This window comes from Rhinatrema bivittatum, chromosome 1 (assembly GCF_901001135.1).
Source record: "Rhinatrema bivittatum chromosome 1, aRhiBiv1.1, whole genome shotgun sequence".
Lineage (NCBI taxonomy): Eukaryota > Metazoa > Chordata > Amphibia > Gymnophiona > Rhinatrematidae > Rhinatrema > Rhinatrema bivittatum.
This window is the reverse complement of record NC_042615.1, coordinates 418,846,358-418,866,361: the sequence shown is the minus strand read 5'-3', so window position 1 is coordinate 418,866,361 and position 20,004 is coordinate 418,846,358. Positions and strand designations below refer to the sequence as shown.

The 20,004-nt window shown below is 42.2% G+C and overlaps 1 protein-coding gene across 2 annotated transcripts in view; it reads left to right on the top strand.

Annotated features, from left to right (window-relative positions):
* Window positions 1–18,509, top strand: part of LOC115092255 (myoneurin-like) — a 109,522-nt gene extending 91,013 nt beyond the window's left edge. For both annotated transcript variants that reach the window (XM_029603003.1, XM_029602993.1), the window contains exons 6-7: window positions 434–542; window positions 12,968–18,509. In XM_029603003.1, the coding sequence (XP_029458863.1) occupies window positions 434–542; window positions 12,968–13,339 (481 nt within the window). In that variant the 3' untranslated portion in view covers window positions 13,340–18,509. The remainder of the gene's footprint in view (window positions 1–433; window positions 543–12,967) is intronic.
* Window positions 18,510–20,004: the final 1,495 nt, after the last annotated feature.

Below are 20,004 nucleotides of genomic sequence, written 5' to 3'. Positions count from 1 at the left end.
TCTCTGGACCTCCTCCATCCTGCCTCTATCCCTTTTGAGATAAGGGCTCCAGAACTGAACACAATACTCCAGGTGAGGCCTCACCAAGGACCTGTACAAGGGCATCACCACCAGATATGTTGCAATTATATAGGTTTTACTCTCATCATATCTATATTATTTTATAAAACTGTATTAGAACTAAATTAAAACTAATTTTTGTTTTTAAAAAGAATTAGATAATTGCTGGCTAAGAAAATAAAATGTGCTTTTTAGTGACCATTAAGCAGTTTGTCCAACCACATATTAAACAAATTATATTCTTTTTCATTTTGATTTTAATGCAGAGCCAAATGATTTCTGCACTGCTGAAAATATATGACTATCTCATAAAAAAATATGGCACATATGTTGGATGACTGGTAATTTTCATCCTTTGCTTTATTTCTTCTAGTGGCATCAAGAAGTATAAGTGTGACTTCTGCATGCAAACATTCCACCGCATTTCTGAACTGAAGCGCCATACTTGGACTCATACAGGAGAGCTGCCTTACCGCTGTAAAGTAAGCAAAGACCTCCACACAGGTGGAAGGAGCAGGATATTTATCATCTCCTTCTGTCCGTCTCAAAAATCAGGTGTAAAGACAATAAAAAGGACTTTGTGGCACATTCCATGCTATAATATTTATTTATTTATCTATTTAATACTTTTCTATACCGGCATTCGTGGTTACATCAAACCGGTTTACATCCGAACTAAAGGCGGAAAAAACATAAAACAGGTGCTAGGGATGGGACAACGGAGAAAAGGCTGATAGGTAGCAAAACAGAAGCAACCAATAATATAATAACAAGCAATAATATAATAACAAGCATCAATAATCACAAACTAATTACATAGATACAGGTCAATGTAAAGATGCAGCATAAGGTTAAAATGGAGGGCGGGTCTAATCTGGGTAAGCCTGCTTAAAGATATAATATATAATATCTCAAAGAGATAGTAACAATAATATACCTGGACTTGACCAACATTACTGAAATAATGATTTTATTTATGAAATTGTAACCGAACTTTATTGGCACCTGTTAGAATGTACGATATCCTACATTTACTTACCTTAGTCTATGTGCCTATTTGTAAACCGTTGCGATGGTATATAACTTAGCGACGGTATAGAAAAGTTTTTAAATAAATAAATAAATAAATATAATATATATAATATAATTTATATATTTGTCTTTTCAGTCAAATATTTAACTGTTGGCATACTTACTGGGATTTCTTTGGGTGAAATATCAAAGCATAAAATGTTTTCTTAATTTGCATGGATATATTGCTAAAATTATATCTCTGATTAAAGTAATGATGCTACGCTGAAGTCTGGCTATGTTAACTTTTAACTACACAAGTACTGCTAATATGTGTTTTGGCATAGCAGAGCTTGTACATCATTAATTCTACAGCATGCCAACTGATAAAACAGAGCATAAAAGGAAAAATCTCAGCTGCTGAGTTGTTAATAGTTTATCTCAGCCAACCTGTAGGAGACTGGGGTAGCTAAATATTTCATTTTCATTTCAATTAATAAAATGTTATATCCCATCTACAAAATGTGTTATCCAAGCAGTTGTAGAGATAAAATGCATACATAATAAAAAAAACACACATGACAAAAACATTAATGCCGGTTGGGGCAAGATGGCGGCGTAGGCAGACGCTTAAACGGTGAGCTCCGCTGTTTGATCTTTTTTTCTTGCTAAAGATGCCTGCGAAACGGAAGGGCAAGCTCCGTATCTATCCCTCAGATACAGAGCTTATGGCCGCTCAATGTCTCATAACAACTTCCGCGTCTGTGAAGGTTCCTGAAGTCGGAGGAGCGAATTCCGCTGAGGGTGTCATCGAGGAAGCATTGGCCTCTCCTGGAGCTGTGACTCTCAACCCCCCTGTTCCTCGGAAACCCGAGATTGCCTTCTCCCCCTCCCGCCCGGAGGCCGCTGAGTTGCAGACACATGATGTGTCGTTGGAGAGCTCTGCGCAGGGAGGTCAGAGGGCGGCGGATGCTGAAACGCTGAAGCAAGACTCAGAGATCCCTGGAACTTCAGGGGCAGAAAACTTAGCTGTGCCCTCCCGTATCTACCCCGATTCGGAATGAGGACAAGGAAACCTCGAGAGGAGCGTTTTCGACATCGGAGAGGGAGACTCAACTGGCCGGAATATCACCGGTGTTAAAAACGGGTGAGTCCTTGAAACCCCGTTTTCAAATGCCTACTAAGCCAGAGAAAATAACTCTAGAAGCAATCTGGAATATTATGGCGGCGCTGGTGAATGCAATTGGAAACGTTCAGGACAATTTGGAAATCGTAGAACAGAAAGTGGAGCTATGTGAAAATCAGATAGAAGAAATAAAGCCAAAACTGGGAGTGACTGAGGTTGAATTAAAGAAAAATCAGGAATGCAACGTAAAGATCATAAAGGATATCACTACGATTTCAAGGAGGTTGGAATTTATGGAAAACTATTCCAGACATTTAAATTTAAGATTCCTAAATTTTCCTAAAATTGTTGGTGAACTTCCATATATTACATTAAAAAAGTATTTTGTTGAAAATTTGAAATTCCAAGCGGGAGAAATCCATCTAGTTAATAAATTGTATTATTTACTTATTTCCAATAGAAATAGGAATTTCTTGCAGACTAAAGTTAATGAAGGGAATCTAACAAGATTCCTAGAGGATTCAACAATGGAATATTATGAAACTGCTACTTTAATGGTATCCTTTATAGTTGAAAAAGACCTCAGTGAGATAATGAAACGGTATTTTAAAAATATTCAGAACCAGTTTCGTGGGGCACAAATACGTGTGTTCCCGGATTATGCACCTATTACTCAGAACAGGAGACGCGAGTTTCTTGTAATGAGACCACAAGTAATAGAATTGGGTTTTTCTTATGTTTTAAATTATCCCTGTAAGTGTGTTGTAAAGTCTGCGAAAGATATATATGCTTTCCAATATCCTGAACAGTTAAAATTTTTTCTCAACACCAGGAGGGTAATAGTTCCCTCTGTAGTTAAGCCTTAACTTGGAACAATAAAAATGTGGGAACCTTTAGCTACATAAAGCTTATTACATGCAAGTATGTTTGTGTATTTTGAACTTCCTTAAATTTCTGACCCCAATGGTACTTTGTTTCTTTAATGGTGAAATGCAATATGTAATTTAGAAGGTTAAATAGAATTGTTTCAGCGTTTTGTAAATAAACATATGGTAGACATATTGCATTTTTCTTTTCTGTAAGTAAGTTAACACTTGCTGTAATTATGAAAATTAGAAAAATAAAATTAAAAAAAAATAGATCACACATGTAACATAGTAAAATGATAAAGGGGATGGAACAACTCCCCTATGAGGAAAGGCTGAAGAGGTTAGGGCTTGGAGAAGTGACGGCTGAGGGGGGATATGATAGAGGTCTTTAAGATCATGAGAGGTCTTGAAAGAGTAGATGTGAATCGGTTATTTACACTTTCAAATAAAAGAAGGACTAGGGGGCACTCCATGAAGTTAGCAAGTAGCACATTTAAGACTAACTGGAGAAAATTATTTTTCACTCAACGCACAATTAAGCTCTGGAATTTGTTGCCAGAGGATGTGGTTAGTGCAGTTAGTGTAGTTGGGTTCAAAAAAGGTTTGGGTAAGTTCTTGGAGGAGAAGTCAATTAACGGCTATTAATCAAGTTTACTTACAGGTCAATACAGTAAAGTGCGGCCGCGATTACCCCGCTCCTAACCCGCTTTCTACTCACTTTCCGGCCGCGTAAGCCCTTCCTGCGATACACAATCCCCTTTAACCGATTCTTACCGCCTCTTTAAATCACCGGGTAACCCCGCTTCTTGGACGCGGCCTGCATTTGCAAGCAATTTAAATACGGTATCGAGCGGTAGGTGAGCCGGACTGTGCGTGCGGCAATCGCGGGTGCGCCCAGCAGCTCTTCCTACCGCTCCTTACTGTATCAGCCTGTTAGGGAATAGCCACTGCTATTAATTGCATCAGTAGCATGGGATCTTCTTGGTGTTTGGGTACTTGCCAGGTTCTTGTGGCCTGGTTTTGCCTCTGTTGGAAACAGAATGCTGGGCTTGATGGACCCTTGGTCTGACCCAGGATGGCAATATCTTATGTTCTTAAAGAATTTATTGACAAACAATGAGAACATGAAAAATAATCAATGACAGGACCAAATAAAATTAATAAATAGGCTGGCAGGAAGCTTGTTAAACTGCGAGGATGACCGTATCAAACGGCCTTAATTTAAATTGTTATAGGCTTGTGTGAAAAAACAGGTTTTTACAGCTCAACGCACAATTAAACTCTGGAATTTGTTGCCAGAGGATGTGGTTCGTGCAGTTAGTATAGCTGTGTTTAAAAAAGGATTGGATAAGTTCTTGGAGGAGAAGTCCATTACCCGCTATTAAGTTCACTTAGAGAATAGCCACTGCCATTAGCAATGGTTACATGGAATGGACTTAGTTTTTGGGTACTTGCCAGGTTCTTATGGCCTGGATTGGCCACAGTTGGAGACAGGATGCTGGGCTTGATGGACCCTTGGTCTGACCCAGTATGGCATTTTCTTATGTTCTTATGAAAGGCACAAAATGTTAAAAAATGTTGAATCTGATCCGGTAAGTAATGGGTAGGGACCTTCATTTTCAGTTTTTATTGTTCTTTTTTTTTCCTGGGAATTTATAAGAGTTTATTATGACAAGAAGAAAAACAGGAGAAAATCAGTTGAAAAAAAAAAGACTAATTTTTCCAGGTAAAAAAGTGGAGTTTATTTTGGTGGACAGGACCATAAACAACATTAAGCAGATTCTTCTACTCATCTACTCAGCAGCATCCCCATCTCTACCCACGTCCCCTACCCAGGCTTTTTCTCTCTCCTTCAGCAGTATGCTTACTGAGGCTCCCGCACTCTGCAGCACTGCACTTCTGTTTTTGTACAGGGCCAGGGAGCCTGCTGGGAAGTGTTTCTGGTGCATAAGAACCTGCTTGAAATGCAATCATGGCACCAGACAGTTGACACTGGCTGCTTGCGGGGAAGAGGAGGAAGGACTAAAAACATAGCATAGGCGGCACTGGAGGGTGTGCGCTTTCACTGGTGGAGGATGGCACTTGAAATGCAGCTTTGGCCTACACTGGCTTTCAGTATTGGCTGGAGGCCTTGAAATGCTGAAGCAGCTTTTTAATCAACTTAAAATTAGGGTGACTGTCAGTTTAAATAGCTTGCCACCTTTGGAAAAATCCAGGAATTTATGGGTAAACTGAAAATGAAGAAACTTAGTAATGGGCAACCAATGCAGCTGATGTAGTTCAAGGGTTATATGTGATCAAATTTCTTGAGACCATAAATGACTCTTGCTGTGGTATTCTTGAGTAGTAGGAGTTGTTTTAATTGGTAACTAGGCAGCCCTAAGAGAAGAGAATTGCAGTATTCAAGTTTTGAGATAACAAAAGCATGTCAGTAATTTTAGATCATAGGAGTCAAATAAAGAACAAAGGCGACGAATATATCTAAACGAATATATCTAAGGTGAAAGAAAGACTTTTGAACAATGGAGGAGATATGAAATAGTAAGCTGAGAATCGAGTTGCATACCTAAGACAGTGACAGAAGTTTTGAGAGGAATTGGAATATTACACATTACAGGAGCAACTGATAGGACTGTTGATCTGTGACTAAACCAAAGAGCTTTTGACTTTGAAGGATTAACTTGTAAAGTATGATTAAATAGCCAAAAGCTCACATGATCTAGGCAGTGCTTCAGAGCTGTTAGGCTGATGGCAGAATAAATGAATGCATTAATTTGGATGTGGTCAGTGTAGAAAGATGGGCAGAAACTGCAGTCTTGAATGAGAGTGGCTAAAGGAGATACAAAAAATTAAAAAGAAGTCGTGAAGGAATGGAGCCTTGTGGAATACCAAAAGATAATGAGAAAGACTCAGATAGCTGGTTAATTCCATTCCACCTCAAATTAATAGTCTGATAAGTAAGATTAACAAGGCCCCATCAGCAAGACCAATTTCTTCAGGGTAGCTGAGGAGGAGGATGTGATTAATAGTGTCAAAGGTGGTACTCATGTCCAAAAAGACAGTGTCTTGTCCTTTCCTATTTTTGAATGGAGTCTGATATCATTTGTTAAGGAAAGTAGGTAAGGTAAGTAGGATTGTTTCTGTGCTGTGGACTGCTTGGAAACCAGATTGAGAAGGGTGTGCATTGGTCTTGCTGACAACGTCATTTAGTTGGTCAGACACCACTTTTTTAAAAATTATTTTAGAGATCATAGCCAGATTAGAGAGAGGTCAACAGCTGGACAATACAGATGGGTCAGGGGAGACTTTTTTTTTTAAGAAGAGGTCAGACCCTTGCGGTTTTTAATTGGTCAGGAAAAGTGCCAGAGGACAGCAAAGAGTTGATAATAAGGGAAATAATCCTTGACAAAGAGTGCTGCATTTCGCAATAATTTTGAGAGCATTGGATCAAGTTTTGATGAAGAAATTTCAGTAGAAGGCTAATACTGGCAGCAGATGCCAGATTGGGAGAAGAAAACTGAATGGATAGAATAAAACTTATTGCAGGTGGAAAAAGAGGGATAGTGGATTGATTCGGATTAAGAAAAGATTTGTATATATAATTAATCTTGATAATAAAAACAGGCAAAAGCATTCACAGAATAGCAGGAATTGTTAGGGGACAATAATGAAGGTTGTTTTGACAGTTGAACTATGATATTGAACAATTGTTCAGGATGTTTTTAGCAAATCTGATTTTATTAGAGAAGAATTTCTTTTTTGCAGATATCAATTGAAGCTGGTAGTGTTTATTTGCTTGAGACTATTTTTGTTTTATTTACTAAAGACTCGTCCGTGCGCCAGACACCTCAAAATGATGGACCTGTCTTTTCAGAATGTGAAGACTTGGGTGGTACCATGCATGGAAAGAGTGGTGGTGAATCATACGATGGGAAATTGGTGCAACTACATCATTTGCTTCACTGAGAGCTGAGTTCCAGGTCAAGGAGGGAAATCATCAAAACTGGGAAAAGAATCAAGTTAGCAGCTAGTAAATCTAGATTCATATTTTTAAGGTCCCTGAACTGAAAGAAGTTATTGGTTGATGAAGACCTAGGTATATTTTGATTGAGGTGAAATAAGATTAGAGAGTAATCCATCCAAGGAAAAGTAAGAGATTAAATAGTTAGCTAACAGGAAATTGGATTTATAAGAAAAAAAATGACTAGCTTCATGAGTACAAAACATCCAGTGGCAGAGGCCTAGCTCAAATGACAAAGAAAGAACATTTTGTTCAGCCAGGTGGTCAGGGCAATCAACATGGACATTAACGTCTCCTAAGATAATTAAAGTCTAGTGGTGAGTGAATTTATCAATTGTCTCAGCCAAAGGAGTAAATGAAGAATTGGATGACTTATAAATCAGAAGAAAATCTGGGAAGGCAGTAAGTCTGGAATTAAAGGGCATCAGTATGAGAATAGGGTTTTAAATACTAGTTATCTAAAATACAGTCTTATAAAAAAATCACTGTGGCTCCACCTCCTAAGTGCCTGCTTCTGCACTTGTAAAAAAAAAAAAAAAAAAATGGAATTAGCTTAAGGGCAAGCTTAGGTGAAGCAATACATTTCTCCTTTTTTTAACCATGTTTCTGTTAGAACTAATCTGTGCAATTTGTGGGTAGTTATCAAATCCCTAAAATGTATGTATTTCGAGATGAGAGATCTAACATTTATCAGTCCACAAGAAAAAGAGGGGGAAGAACAATTAACAGTAGTCTGAACAATAGGTAACAAAATTGGTTGGATTGATGAGCCCAGTGAGAAATAGGGGCAGTAGAGCCCAAGTCACCATAACGACCATTTCCTAGTGTTACAGAAATGGAAGACATAAGTAATAATAACAAAAAAGATTAAAGAGAAAACATATGCCAATAGTTCCAGAAGATGATAGGATAGGAAAAGCGTGCTCATGGCTTGCAAAGGGACACTACCAGCCCCTTTGGCTTATGCCTTTTTGGCACGTGATCTGCCAGCAGCTCATCAGTTTTAAAGGGTCAAGGAACCTGGCTGTAATGTCACAAGGGCTGCTGGGTCCGATGGGGGATAAAATCTTGCCCTGCCTCACTTGCCCGCCCCCCACCCCCACCCAAATACCACAGAAATGAAGAGCTGGAAACAAAACTTCAATTTGGGAGAGGTAGCAGGGTCTCTAGTGGAAGGAGCTGAATGGTGGCCAACAGGATGATAGAACTAAAGGCCTCAGAGATAGTTCATCAGTTTTAAAGGGTCAAGGGACCCAGATATGATGACACAAGGGTTGCTGGGTCCAACAGGGGATGAAGTCCCCCCCCCCTCCCATGAAGCACCACAGGAATGAAGAGCTGGAAACAAAGCTTCAATTTAGGAGAAGCAGCAGGACAGCTCAGCAGGGTCAGAGATGGGTTCAGAGAAAGGCATTTATTTAGGCAGCAACAAAAGGCAGCTTAAACTAGCCACTCTCAAACCTCTCCTCAAGAAACCCAAACTGAACCCTGCAGACCCAGCCAATTTCCGCCCCATCGCTAACCTACCGTTTGTCGCCAAACTCATGGAGAGAATAGTTAACATATGCAAAAAAAGAGCTAATAATTTTCCATTCAATTAATCACCAAAAAAACAAGGAAAAAAGAACCAAAAAATTTTTTTATCACAGAATTGTGCTCAAAAATTTTTTTTGTGTGAATAAGACTGACCGTATCGGCAAGCCTGACGACAACCCCTTAAATGATTTAACAGGGGTTGTCCGGACTTCTCGTCATTTACAGTCAACCTTTTTCAATTAAATTTTTACAATATTTTTCAATTATTTTTTGTTTTTAAATAATTTTTTACAAATGTTTTTTTAAAAAAGTTTTTTAAGTCCAGGGCAATTGTATCCAGTTATCTCAATCCAGAGACACAATTGTTTCCATTTAACTCAGTCCAAAAAATTATTTTCAAAGCCAAAGAATGTGATTTTCAGTAAACGAAGGACAAGAATATCTGTTAAATAACCTGTTAAATGGAAACAATTGTGTCTCTGGATTGAGATAACTGGATACAATTGCCCTGGACTTAAAAAACTTTTTAAAAAAAACATTTGTAAAAAATTATTTAAAAACAAAAAATAATTGAAAAATATTGTAAAAATTTAATTGAAAAAGGTTGACTGTAAATGACGAGAAGTCCGGACAACCCCTGTTAAATCATTTAAGGGGTTATCGTCAGGCTTGCCGATACGGTCAGTCTTATTCACACAAAAAAAATTTTTGAGCACAATTCTGTGATAAAAAAATTTTTTGGTTCTTTTTTCCTTGTTTTTTTGGAGAATAGTTAACAAACAGTTGTCGGAATTCCTAGAAGACCACAAGATTCTCACAACAGCCCAATTCGGATTCCGCAAATCCCTCAGCACGGAATCATCCCTCGTAATCTCATTGACGGACAGAGTCCTCTCCGGCTTGGAGAAAAAGACCCCCTACCTCCTGGCACTTCTCGATATATCTGCAGCTTTCGACACTGTAAAGCATTCTCTCCTCATCAACCGGCTCTCAGACATAGGCATCTCAGGATCAGCCCTTGAATGGTTCAGATCATTTCTTAACAATAGGACATACAAGGTCAGAATAAGCAACAAGGAATCACACCCGGTCAAGTCCACTCTTGGAGTCCCACAAGGATCCTCCCTCTCCCCAACCCTGTTTAACATTTATCTTCTCCCACTATGTCATCTGCTCTCAAGTCTAAAGATCACACACTTCATATACGCCGACAACATCCAGATCCCGTTGCCTATCATTGAATCTACAACACCATCAATTTCTGGAACAACTGTCTACAGTCCATAAATTCCCTCCTCACTAGCCTTAACTTAGTTCTCAATACTGCAAAAACAGAACTTATGCTGATCACCCTGGATGACAACTGTCAGGCTGCCAACAATCTAATCACACTGCTAATGATCTCCCCCACTCACGTAAGAGACCTTGGCGTTACTATCGACAATAGGCTGAATCTCAAAAAATTTGTCACAAACACTACGAAAGAATGTTTTCACAAGCTACACATATTGAAAAAGCTAAAACCTCTCCTCCACTTTCAGGACTTTAGAACAGTCCTCCAAACTATTCTATTTTCAAAAATTGACTATTGCAATTCTCTGCTAATTGGCCTCCCAGCTATCACCACTAAACCATTACAAATGCTGCAGAACTCGGCTGCCAGGATCCTAACCAACTCTAGTAGAGGAGAACACATCACACCTATTCTAAAGAACCTACACTGGCTCCCTATTAAATTTAGAATCATATTCAAAGTACTAACCATAACCCACAAGACCATTCATTCCCAAACTTCGCTAAATCTAAGTGACCCACTTCGTCCCCACGCATCATCGAGACCAATCAGATCCAGCTACTTAGGCACCTTATATGCACCTCCAGCCAAGTCATCGCTCAAGAAACGTGCATTCTCGACCGCCAGCCCCTCTCACTGGAATGCCCTTCCCACAGACCTTCGGCTAGAAACTTGTAGTCGGACGTTCAAAAAGAAGCTCAAAACTTGGCTTTTCACAAAAGCCTTCACTTAAAGGTCTCTCCCTCAGGGTCAGATTCACGATGATGCGAGATGTCCGACACCGTAACCATTTAATCTTATAATTTAATCTCATTATTTCCCCGCAAGCTGTATGTTATAATGCACTCATGCTTTTCAAGTCTGCTGTAAATCCAAGTTTGTTGAATGTTTATGTTTATTTATATTTTGTATATTTATTCTTATATTTATAATAATTTAATTTAATTTAAGTTAGCCCTGTTATCTGTACCCTCTTGTTTGATGTAATTTCCAACTTTGGTTCTATGTAAACCGACGTGATATGTACTAGTACAGGAACATCGGTATATAAAAGCCTTAAATAAATAAATAAATAAATAATGAAGCAGGCACAGGAACAAAAATACTAGCCTCACTTCATAAGAAATAAAAATGAATTAAGTTTTACCTTGAGTAGCAGGTTCAGGCTGTTGGAATAGAGGTTCAGCCTCGCAGCTATGGGCTCTGTATTCCCTTTTCAAGATTTCTCTCAGGGAGAAGATTCTGGGCAGGAAGGTCTGGTGCTTAGGTTGGGGGGAGTTCGGTAAATCTTCCTCAGCAGTTTTCATAGACTAGATTCTGGCTTAGAATCTCAGTTACTCTCACAGGGAATTGTACAACAAACTCCCTTAAGGTCCCTGTCAGTTTGTTGAGCAGCATACCTTGCCATGCTTCCCCAGGCTACTCCCTAATTAAGAAAGTATTTGCATCTGGCCATAGCCAGTTGCCAGAGGAAGACAAAGCAATATTCATTCTCTGCCTAATAAGAGATTCTTTCACTTGATGAGTACCATGCTGTTTTTCAGTGCTAGTATTTCTTTGTATTTATTTATAAAATTTAGAATCCCCTGATCCACAAATCTCAGCAGAGAACAATTAGACATACATAATAGTCAATAAAACAAACACACTGATGCTGTATAATCTCCTGGTTGCTCAGTGGAGAACCTGGCCTGGATTACCAGAAAGGCTGTAATTAAGTGTAACAAGCCTATATTCTGTTACACAACCACTTGCCCTTACAGCACTAGAAGCATAAACTATGGGGTAGATTTTCAAAAATACACGCGGGCGAAAATGTGCACGCGCTACCCGGCGCACACACATGTACACCCAATTTTATAACGTGCGCACGCAGTCGCACACACGTTATAAAATCGGGGGTCAGCGCGCGCAAGGGGGTGCACACTAGTGCACCTTGCGCGCTCCAACGCCCGCGGCCTTCCCCCGTTCCCTTCCCCCTAGCCTGACCTTCCCACCCCTTCCCCTAGCCTTTTCTGCCCCTAACCGTAACCTACCCCCCCCCCCCCCCCAAATTGTCGGCATGCAATCCTCCGACACAGCGGCAAATGGTCACTGTGCTGGAGGCCTCTGGCCCTGCCCCACCCCTGGACCACCCCTTTTGTAAAGCCCGGGACTTAGACGCGTCCCGGGGCTATAGGCCCAGCGCGCGTAACCCCACACACACACTCACACACATAAGGCTTTGAAAATCAGCCTGTATGTGCAGTTTACACTTCTAGCACAGCTTATGACAGAAGCTGTGCTGGAGTGCCAAAGTTCATATCTCGCTACCAGCAGGGATTTTTATGTTTCGGGTGGAATGGAGGGCCAGTTTGAGAGTAGTGTGGCATGGCACATTAAAACTATGGTGGTGTGGAAGGGTCTGCCGACAGCCCAACATTTTAATATTAATGGAATCGGGGAAAGAGATTGGGAGGCCACCAGTGGACACCAGAACATTTTGGTTAAATTTAAGGATGGGGTGTACAAGGTCCAACAGGAATATATATGACATTTTGTGGGGGAAGGGAAAGAAACTGACCCTAAATCCCTTTTTTTTTTTTTTTTTGATAGCACTATTTAACCAGCTATCTTTTGAAGATATCCAGTTAAGTAGCAAGTTATCCAGCCTCACAAGCCCGGATGACTAAAAAACCTAGCCGGTTATATTCAGACATAGCTGACTAGGTTTTTAAGTTATCCGGTCACATGTAGGCCAATATATTCAACGGGAATATCCAGGAAATTTATCTGGCTACCTTTTGCCAGGTAATTTGTCCACTCGCTTGCTTACTGAATATGGACCTCATTGCTACTGCAGTTCTTACTTGTCTTTTCCACTTATTTAGAAGAAAGTATTACAGCCTAGTTCACTCACATAAATCCATTTTTGTATTATTCTCATTATGGACCCGATTCACTAAACTTTTTTTCCCCATAGGCAAAGAATAGGAGAAAAGTCTTAGTGAATCAGGCTTTATATCCTATTGTTTTCAGTTACAGAAATAATAATTTTCCTCTTTGCCTAGATCTGTGGGAAGGGCTGCAGACACCCCAGTAACCTGAAGAAGCACATCCGGACTGTACACAAGGAGGACATGCGAGTTCAGATCAACAAAGAACATGCCTCTCCCAGGTTCTCTAAGGACTTACGCCCACAGGCAAAGCACAGTGGCCAACTGCTGCAACAGATTCTATCAACAACCTTCTCTGCCCTGCAGTGTGCTTCTGCTGCCAGTGCAGGCTCCCCACCATTGCCACTCACCTCGGCTACAGCCTCCCCGGTTACCCTTACATACTTTTCCATGTCTACTCTGGCACAGCAACAGAGTCAGACAGCAGACCAATTGCTTTCCTGTAACACTATCAGTACTACGCCAGACACTACAGGCCCTGTATAAGGGCTCATGAAATGGTTTGGGGTTTGTTTTTTTTCTTTTTGACTATTACATGTAATAGTGTTATGCCATTGAAGTACTGATATAAATAAATAATATTCCAAAATATAGTTTGAGAGCAGTAAGAGGATCTGCCACCTCACTGTAATACATAGGATTTGTATTCTGCTTTCCTGCCCTCAGGCGTGGGTTTGAGAGTAACAATATATTTGCATAGTAATTAGCTTTTAACTTTTTTTCTAAAATGGGCATTTCTTGAATAAAAGTCCAAAAAAAAAACAAATTACAGAAACTAGCTTTCTAAACTGCATTTGCTCTGCAAAATTAATCTTCCTGTTGGTTAGAGCAGTCAGATTACATTTCTGTCATTCTCTTGTCCATTAGTGGAGTTCATTTTTTAAATTTTGGCTTCCAGTTTGTGTCATTGATGTCATAGTAGTTAGATTATGTGTAATGGTCATGTGTTCATTAGACAGATTTCATTGTGCATTCTAAAAAAAAAATACAGTGCTGACAAATAAAAGTGACCTTGCAGTGTCAGTCTTATAAATCATACCATCTCCATTGAGGCCTGCAAGCCCAGTTTAATTATCAAACAAACAAAGTCACTGCATGCAGAGAGGGGGAACAGCAGTAATTTCATGCAAATAGCAAGAAAAAGACTGACCATTTTTTTTACACGAATCTATCAAAAAGAAACAGTTAACTTTCCAGCATTAGAGCAGGCAGTTCAGATGTATTAACATGGGGGAGTGAAACACTGTGCGCACTCGATTGCCGTCCCGCGTAACCCCAATAAACACATAACACCTTTTGGCTTTAAAAGAGGCCGCAGTTTATTAACAAAACACCCGAGCCCTTACAATAACATGAACTGAACAACCCCTCCCCCAGCCTCACCCCTTTTCCCCCACCCTTCCCTGGTTCTCCACCACCTTGACCCCAATGGTGGAGCTGCCCCTCCCCCTTTTCCCGTCTGCTCCGCCTCGTACCAGCGAGAGCAAGCTCTACTGTGAACCTTAGCCCCACGGTTCTCCGGTCATCCCATGTAGCAGCCCCCCCAACTACACGGGGCACCCCCCCCCCACACACACACACAAACATCCAAACATAACATGGGCTCGGGTTTACCCCCACAAACAACCGACACATTCGGCTTGTTCCCCACTGCGGCCTGCTTAGCACTTCCTAATTTCCTTTTCTAAACCCTCTTGGAGCGCGTTGTTAAATAAATCCATCCGACCTCTGACAAATGTATTCCATCCCCACAATACAATCCAGCCTCAACCTCCCAAGACCATGAATGTCTTATCCAGAAACCCCCTTCCCATCCCATCCATTTTCCCATTTGTCTATTTAATTTCTTTACCCCTGAATACCAAATAACCTCGACCTTGTTCCTTAAGCGGACTATGATGTCTGACCACCCACCCGCATCTGAGGCCATCTGATCATCACTTGCGCTAAATCTTTTTTAATACATGTGAGAAGAGCTCAGCATGTCTTTGAACCTATATCATTGCCACCCAGGTGGATGAGCAAGATATTCAGGATTTCCCACATATCGATGCGTTCCTGTAGGAATGGGAGCAGATTGTCCCACTGCATGCCTCTCCCGCTGAACCAAGCCAGCTGCCATCCCATCCGTTCCAGCTCCAAATTCTCTCCTTAAGGGCGTTTTAATGCACGTCGTTGGGCTGTATGAATGAATGAATGGCCCACAATCCAGGCACATCCAGTCCCATACTTTCTGCCCATAATCTCTGAAAACAGAAGACACACCAGTTAATACATTTCTTAATGCATACCTCCCCCCTTCCCCTTTATCGCTCCCTTCCATTGTTACTCTAATTGTCCACTTTTCCATGCCTAATGTACCCTTGATACGCCTTGGATTTCCACCTGCCAATTCTTCGAATCCCTTCCTCGGCTAAATCATTTTCGGCCGCTGAAGTCACTGCACCGATCTTAAAAGAGTGAGAGCTATATAGTCGCTCGTCCCTACCTTCTTCCAAGACAACATACCCAGGACCTGAGCAAACTGGTACTGCGTCAACACGGATCCATCGGCATGAACTAAGAAAGACCCGTCAACTTCCGGACGTAAGCTTAAATAATGCAACGCGGTTCTTACAGGACATAACACTGCCCTTTCCGCCAGTAACAGTCTTATGAAGGCACCCTTTCCTGCCTGATCTGTCTTGGACTTAGGTAAAAACAGTGTCACCTCCTCTCTAGACATGCTTATGCATCTCACCAATATTCCCTGAGCTTCGATGCTATTCCTAGATTTGGCTACCAATTCACTTATACGCATGGCTCTGAAGAAAGCCCATGAGAAAGCCACGCAAAATAACGCCACTTCGAATCTTGACCAGCATACCCGTGACAACTGCATACTAAATTTTAGCAAATCCTCATATCTGATAGGTAACCTCTTGTCTCTATGTATGCCCAAACCTCTTTTCCAACTACCCACCACCCTTCGTAGCCGAAAACTATTAGCAGGGTTTCCCCCATTCTTTTAATTTTTGGAAAAATTCAAAACCGGCCAACTGTGCCTTCACCGCTGCCACAGAGTACCCCCTGCACGTTTGGCCTGTAAAACGAAGAGAACCAATAATTCATCTGAGACCTGACCCCCACACCACCCCTTATGTTGTAAATAATCTGTCACTGCTGCGCTTTCTTTAAAATATGCCGTCCAAGTATTAGGAGTGACTGAGCTCTGAATCAATGCCCATTCCTCGTCATCATTTGTCTCCCGCCTGTATCTGACATCAGCCTGGCGCCATGTACTCTTCGCACCTTGCATAAAAAAGGAAATTAAGAACCGTTTTATTCATGTCTACGCTAAACTTAACACAATCCCTCCCCTTCCCCTTGCCTTATACCCCTTGTAATTGGCCTTGATTTTTTTTTTTTAACCACCCTCCAGTATTATGCCTTGCTACACTACGGACCCCACCCCAGGTCCCCGCTTTGTACCATCCCTCCCTTTGCTGTGCTGCCTAATCCCCTAACTCCCATCTCCCTTCTATCCCCCTTTTATTTTTATTTATTTATTTATTTATTGACTGACTTTGCCCCGTTTTATTGGGACTTTGGAATTCGCCTGCATGCATTTCAAACTGGGGTGTGCACCATTGCAAGTCCCACGTGCATGTCTAAACTTACACTCGGGAAATAAGCATGTGGCTCTGTTGTACCGCCAACACACGTCATTATTTATCCCTGCACTGTTGTGCACCCTATTTCCTTGCGTGCCCCCCCATCCCTTTATCAACCCCTGTGTTTCCTCCCATACCCTCTGCCCCTCCCGCTAACCCCGCCCCTGCCACTGTTTTCCCTTGCTTGGCACTCTTGTTGGTCATCTGCGTCAACCATAAGTTGATGTCCTGGGTGCCCCACGACATGAACCGGTTGCCCGCCATCTTCTCCCTAAACTTCTTGTTGTAGTTGAGCCATGCCCAGCCTTCATAATCTTTGAAAGCCCCAAGTATGCTGTCCCGATATGACAGGAGCACCCCATGTTACCCTGGCTGATAGTGCCCCACCACACTAGCTAAGCGTAAGAAACCGCGCATTCAATTTACAATGTTCTTGGCAATCTTGATCCCTGTTTCGCTCTCTCGCCTCTTCTTGCTTCCCATGCTGCCCTCTAATAGTTGAAAAATGTTAACATATCTGCGGTTCTTTATTCTTCTGCGCAATTTACTAGGCACACCTTCCCACAACTCCGTCAAAGAAGCTAAGGCAGGGTGACCCATGTCCTGGCTTGGCCCTAGGTCACCGCGTCTCAGAGCCCCTCTCTCATTGCTGGAGCTTGTGTCTGACTCCGTTGAAGAGCTACTATCCGTAACTGAGCTAGAAGAAATGCCCTTACATCGTTTAGCCTTTTTCTTCCTCCCTTTGATGCCATACTCTCCCTCGCATTACCTGCGTCCTGTCTCATTAGCTTGCTCCTCACAAATCCTCCGGTTCCTTCGACTTGAACTCTCTTGCGCTGCGACTCCCTGCTGGATGCGTGTTCCGGCTGTCTCTCCCTCCACTCTTCCCTCCGGCATGTCCCTGCACATTCAGCTCTTCTGCACCTGTAATGACAAAAGGACTGGCTGCAGTACCCACCCCAGAATCTCTATCTTGTCCAGCTCCACTTGGCCTGCTATAGAAAGGCCTGTTCATATAAGAAGCACTATCCTCCTTGCTCTCTGCCCCAAACCTTGAAACTTCAGGCATTTGCACCTGAGGTCTCTGGCTCCCACTCCTCCCCGAAGGCCACATAGGCCAACCCCAAAACCCCATTCACCCTCTTTGTACTCAACTGATATTCCCTTCCCTACCTGTTTAACCCTGTGTCACCTCTCCCTAGTCTTATACCGGATCTCCTGCCACACTGCACTCCTGGAGGTTCGTCTCCCTGTCCAGATCTCTTCCTCCGCTCATACTCCTGCCTGCTACATTAGCACCTCGGATCCGACCCCGTCTTCCTCCGATACTCTCTGGGCTCTCCTCTTCTCGCCTGGTCCTTCCTTGACGCACGCTGCCTGCGCTGGGCCCCCTCCGTCCAGATTGTCTAGGTCCTAGATGCTCCATCTGCCGCCTGACTTCCTTGCCTCTCAATTCTTCCATGGTGTGATGCCTCGCTGACCTGCTCACCTCGCTCATGTGAGCTGACCTCCATCTGCACTTTGCCACTCTCCAAGGCGCTGGGACCTCCCTTCGCTCTGGCCTGCTAACGTGGTGAGTCTATGTCAGAGCCCGAAGCATGTATGTACAGATCCAACGGGGCAGCAGGATCCGTGTTTACTTCCCCTAACCCTGCCTCTCTGTCCTCCCTGGGCTCCGCTTCTAGGCCACTTTCACCGGAGCTCTCCTCAAGCCTGGGACCCGTAATGGCTGCCGTGGCTGGGAGGGGGGGGTGACTTCTCGGCCGCTGGCACTGGCCCCGAAAATTACACCGATGCGACCTCTTTTCCTGATGGTCCCCCTGCTAAGTCCCATCCTACCTCCTCTCTCTCCACTTCGCCACATAGTGAAATAAAATAAAGGCTGAGGCGCAGGTAAGATAGCAGCTCGCTCGCTCCATATCTGCCTGCCTCCTTCTATCTCCGCTGGCTATCTGCCCTACGTCACCGGAGCTAACCAATTAGGGCCTGCAACTGCCGCAATACTACCTCCCCTCCCTTCTAGCTTCCTTTCCTGCCTAACTCCTAGCCCCCTCCCTTCCCCTTCCCGCTCGCTGACTCAATGCTCATGTGGTTTCCCCCATGTTATAAGCGCGGCTCAGGATGAACCCTCGCCGCTTATCTTATCTTTATGATCTAACCATTTCCTGTCCAGCTTTCCATGTTTTTGCTGCTACAAATCAAGAGTTAGTTAGGTTCCTTGTCAACTGTGCTTGACTTTGGACATCACTGAGTATTTGGTTTGACCTGTCTTGACTTTCAACCGTGATGAGCTTATGTTGGCTTTGTCTTTGGTTTTCTTTGGGTGAGACAATCTTACTGACCCAGATTATGTTGCATAGCACATGCTTATAAAGCAATTTAAAAAAATCAATGGAAAGTACCAGAGTATTTCTATAAAAGCTATTTTCAGCCAATGAGTTTTCCTTCTCAGTTTGAAAAACTGCTATGTACAAATACAAGCAAAAAGTTATATATTATGAATGAGCATTCTTTGTCAACTTAATTCTAAAAGGAACCTTTCAATGTTGGGTTCAGTACAAAGAAAAGGAAGTTTAAATTAGAGGTAGGTAGTCTGGCCTGACTTTTCTGCATCCAGAGCAAAGGTTCTAAAGCTCTGGAAGCCATTGTGAGATTGCTAAATTTGGTAGAATCCATGCTTTCTTCAGTATATGCTGTTTAATAAGTGTCTGGCTGGACCCTGAATTCAACCTTTTTTTTGTTTTTTTTTTTGTTTTACATCCTGCATAGGCTAAAGTGTGCGGGTACTTTTTTATCAGTAGACTTTAGCCAGAATTTTCAAAACAGGTATATTCGCATAAATTTGCTTTAAAGATTTGCTGGTGTGCTCAGAACCCTGCACAGAATACACGCCCTAAGTTACATCTGCGTGAGAGCAAGTATAACTTTGTATGCATGGATATACGCACTTGAAAGTCAATAGTGCAGAATATATACCCCTGCAGTGAATAAATCTTGATTCTGCCCTAACGCTGTTTCTGGAACGCCTAATTAGCATGCGTACAAAGTATGCACCAAATCGTGTTCTGTGCATATTTTTACATGCAAATGTGCCAAGGTTATTTATTCAAAGAGCCATTTACATGCATAAAACTCAGTTTCTTAGAGTTCAGTCAGATGAATCCAGAACAAGTGGGTTATGCTTTCTTATCAGCAGATGGAGATGGAGTAAACTGACTTCACAGAATATATACCCCTACAGTTACATCAGCCTGCCAGTATTCTCCAGCTCCAGCAGATGGTAGATGTGCATTGCCCCACTGGGGATTGCTTCATTTTAAAAGAAAGAAGAATTGAGTATAAAATTTGCCCTGCTGTCCTGCGATGATACCAAATGGTCCCTCCCCCAGTTAAGAATTCCTGAGGTGATTTCTGTGGTCCCTCAGATTTGTGCCTTGGTCCAGTAACTGGTTTTGCCAGCCTGGTCTTAGCAGTTGAAAGGCAGCAGGTGCAGGAAGC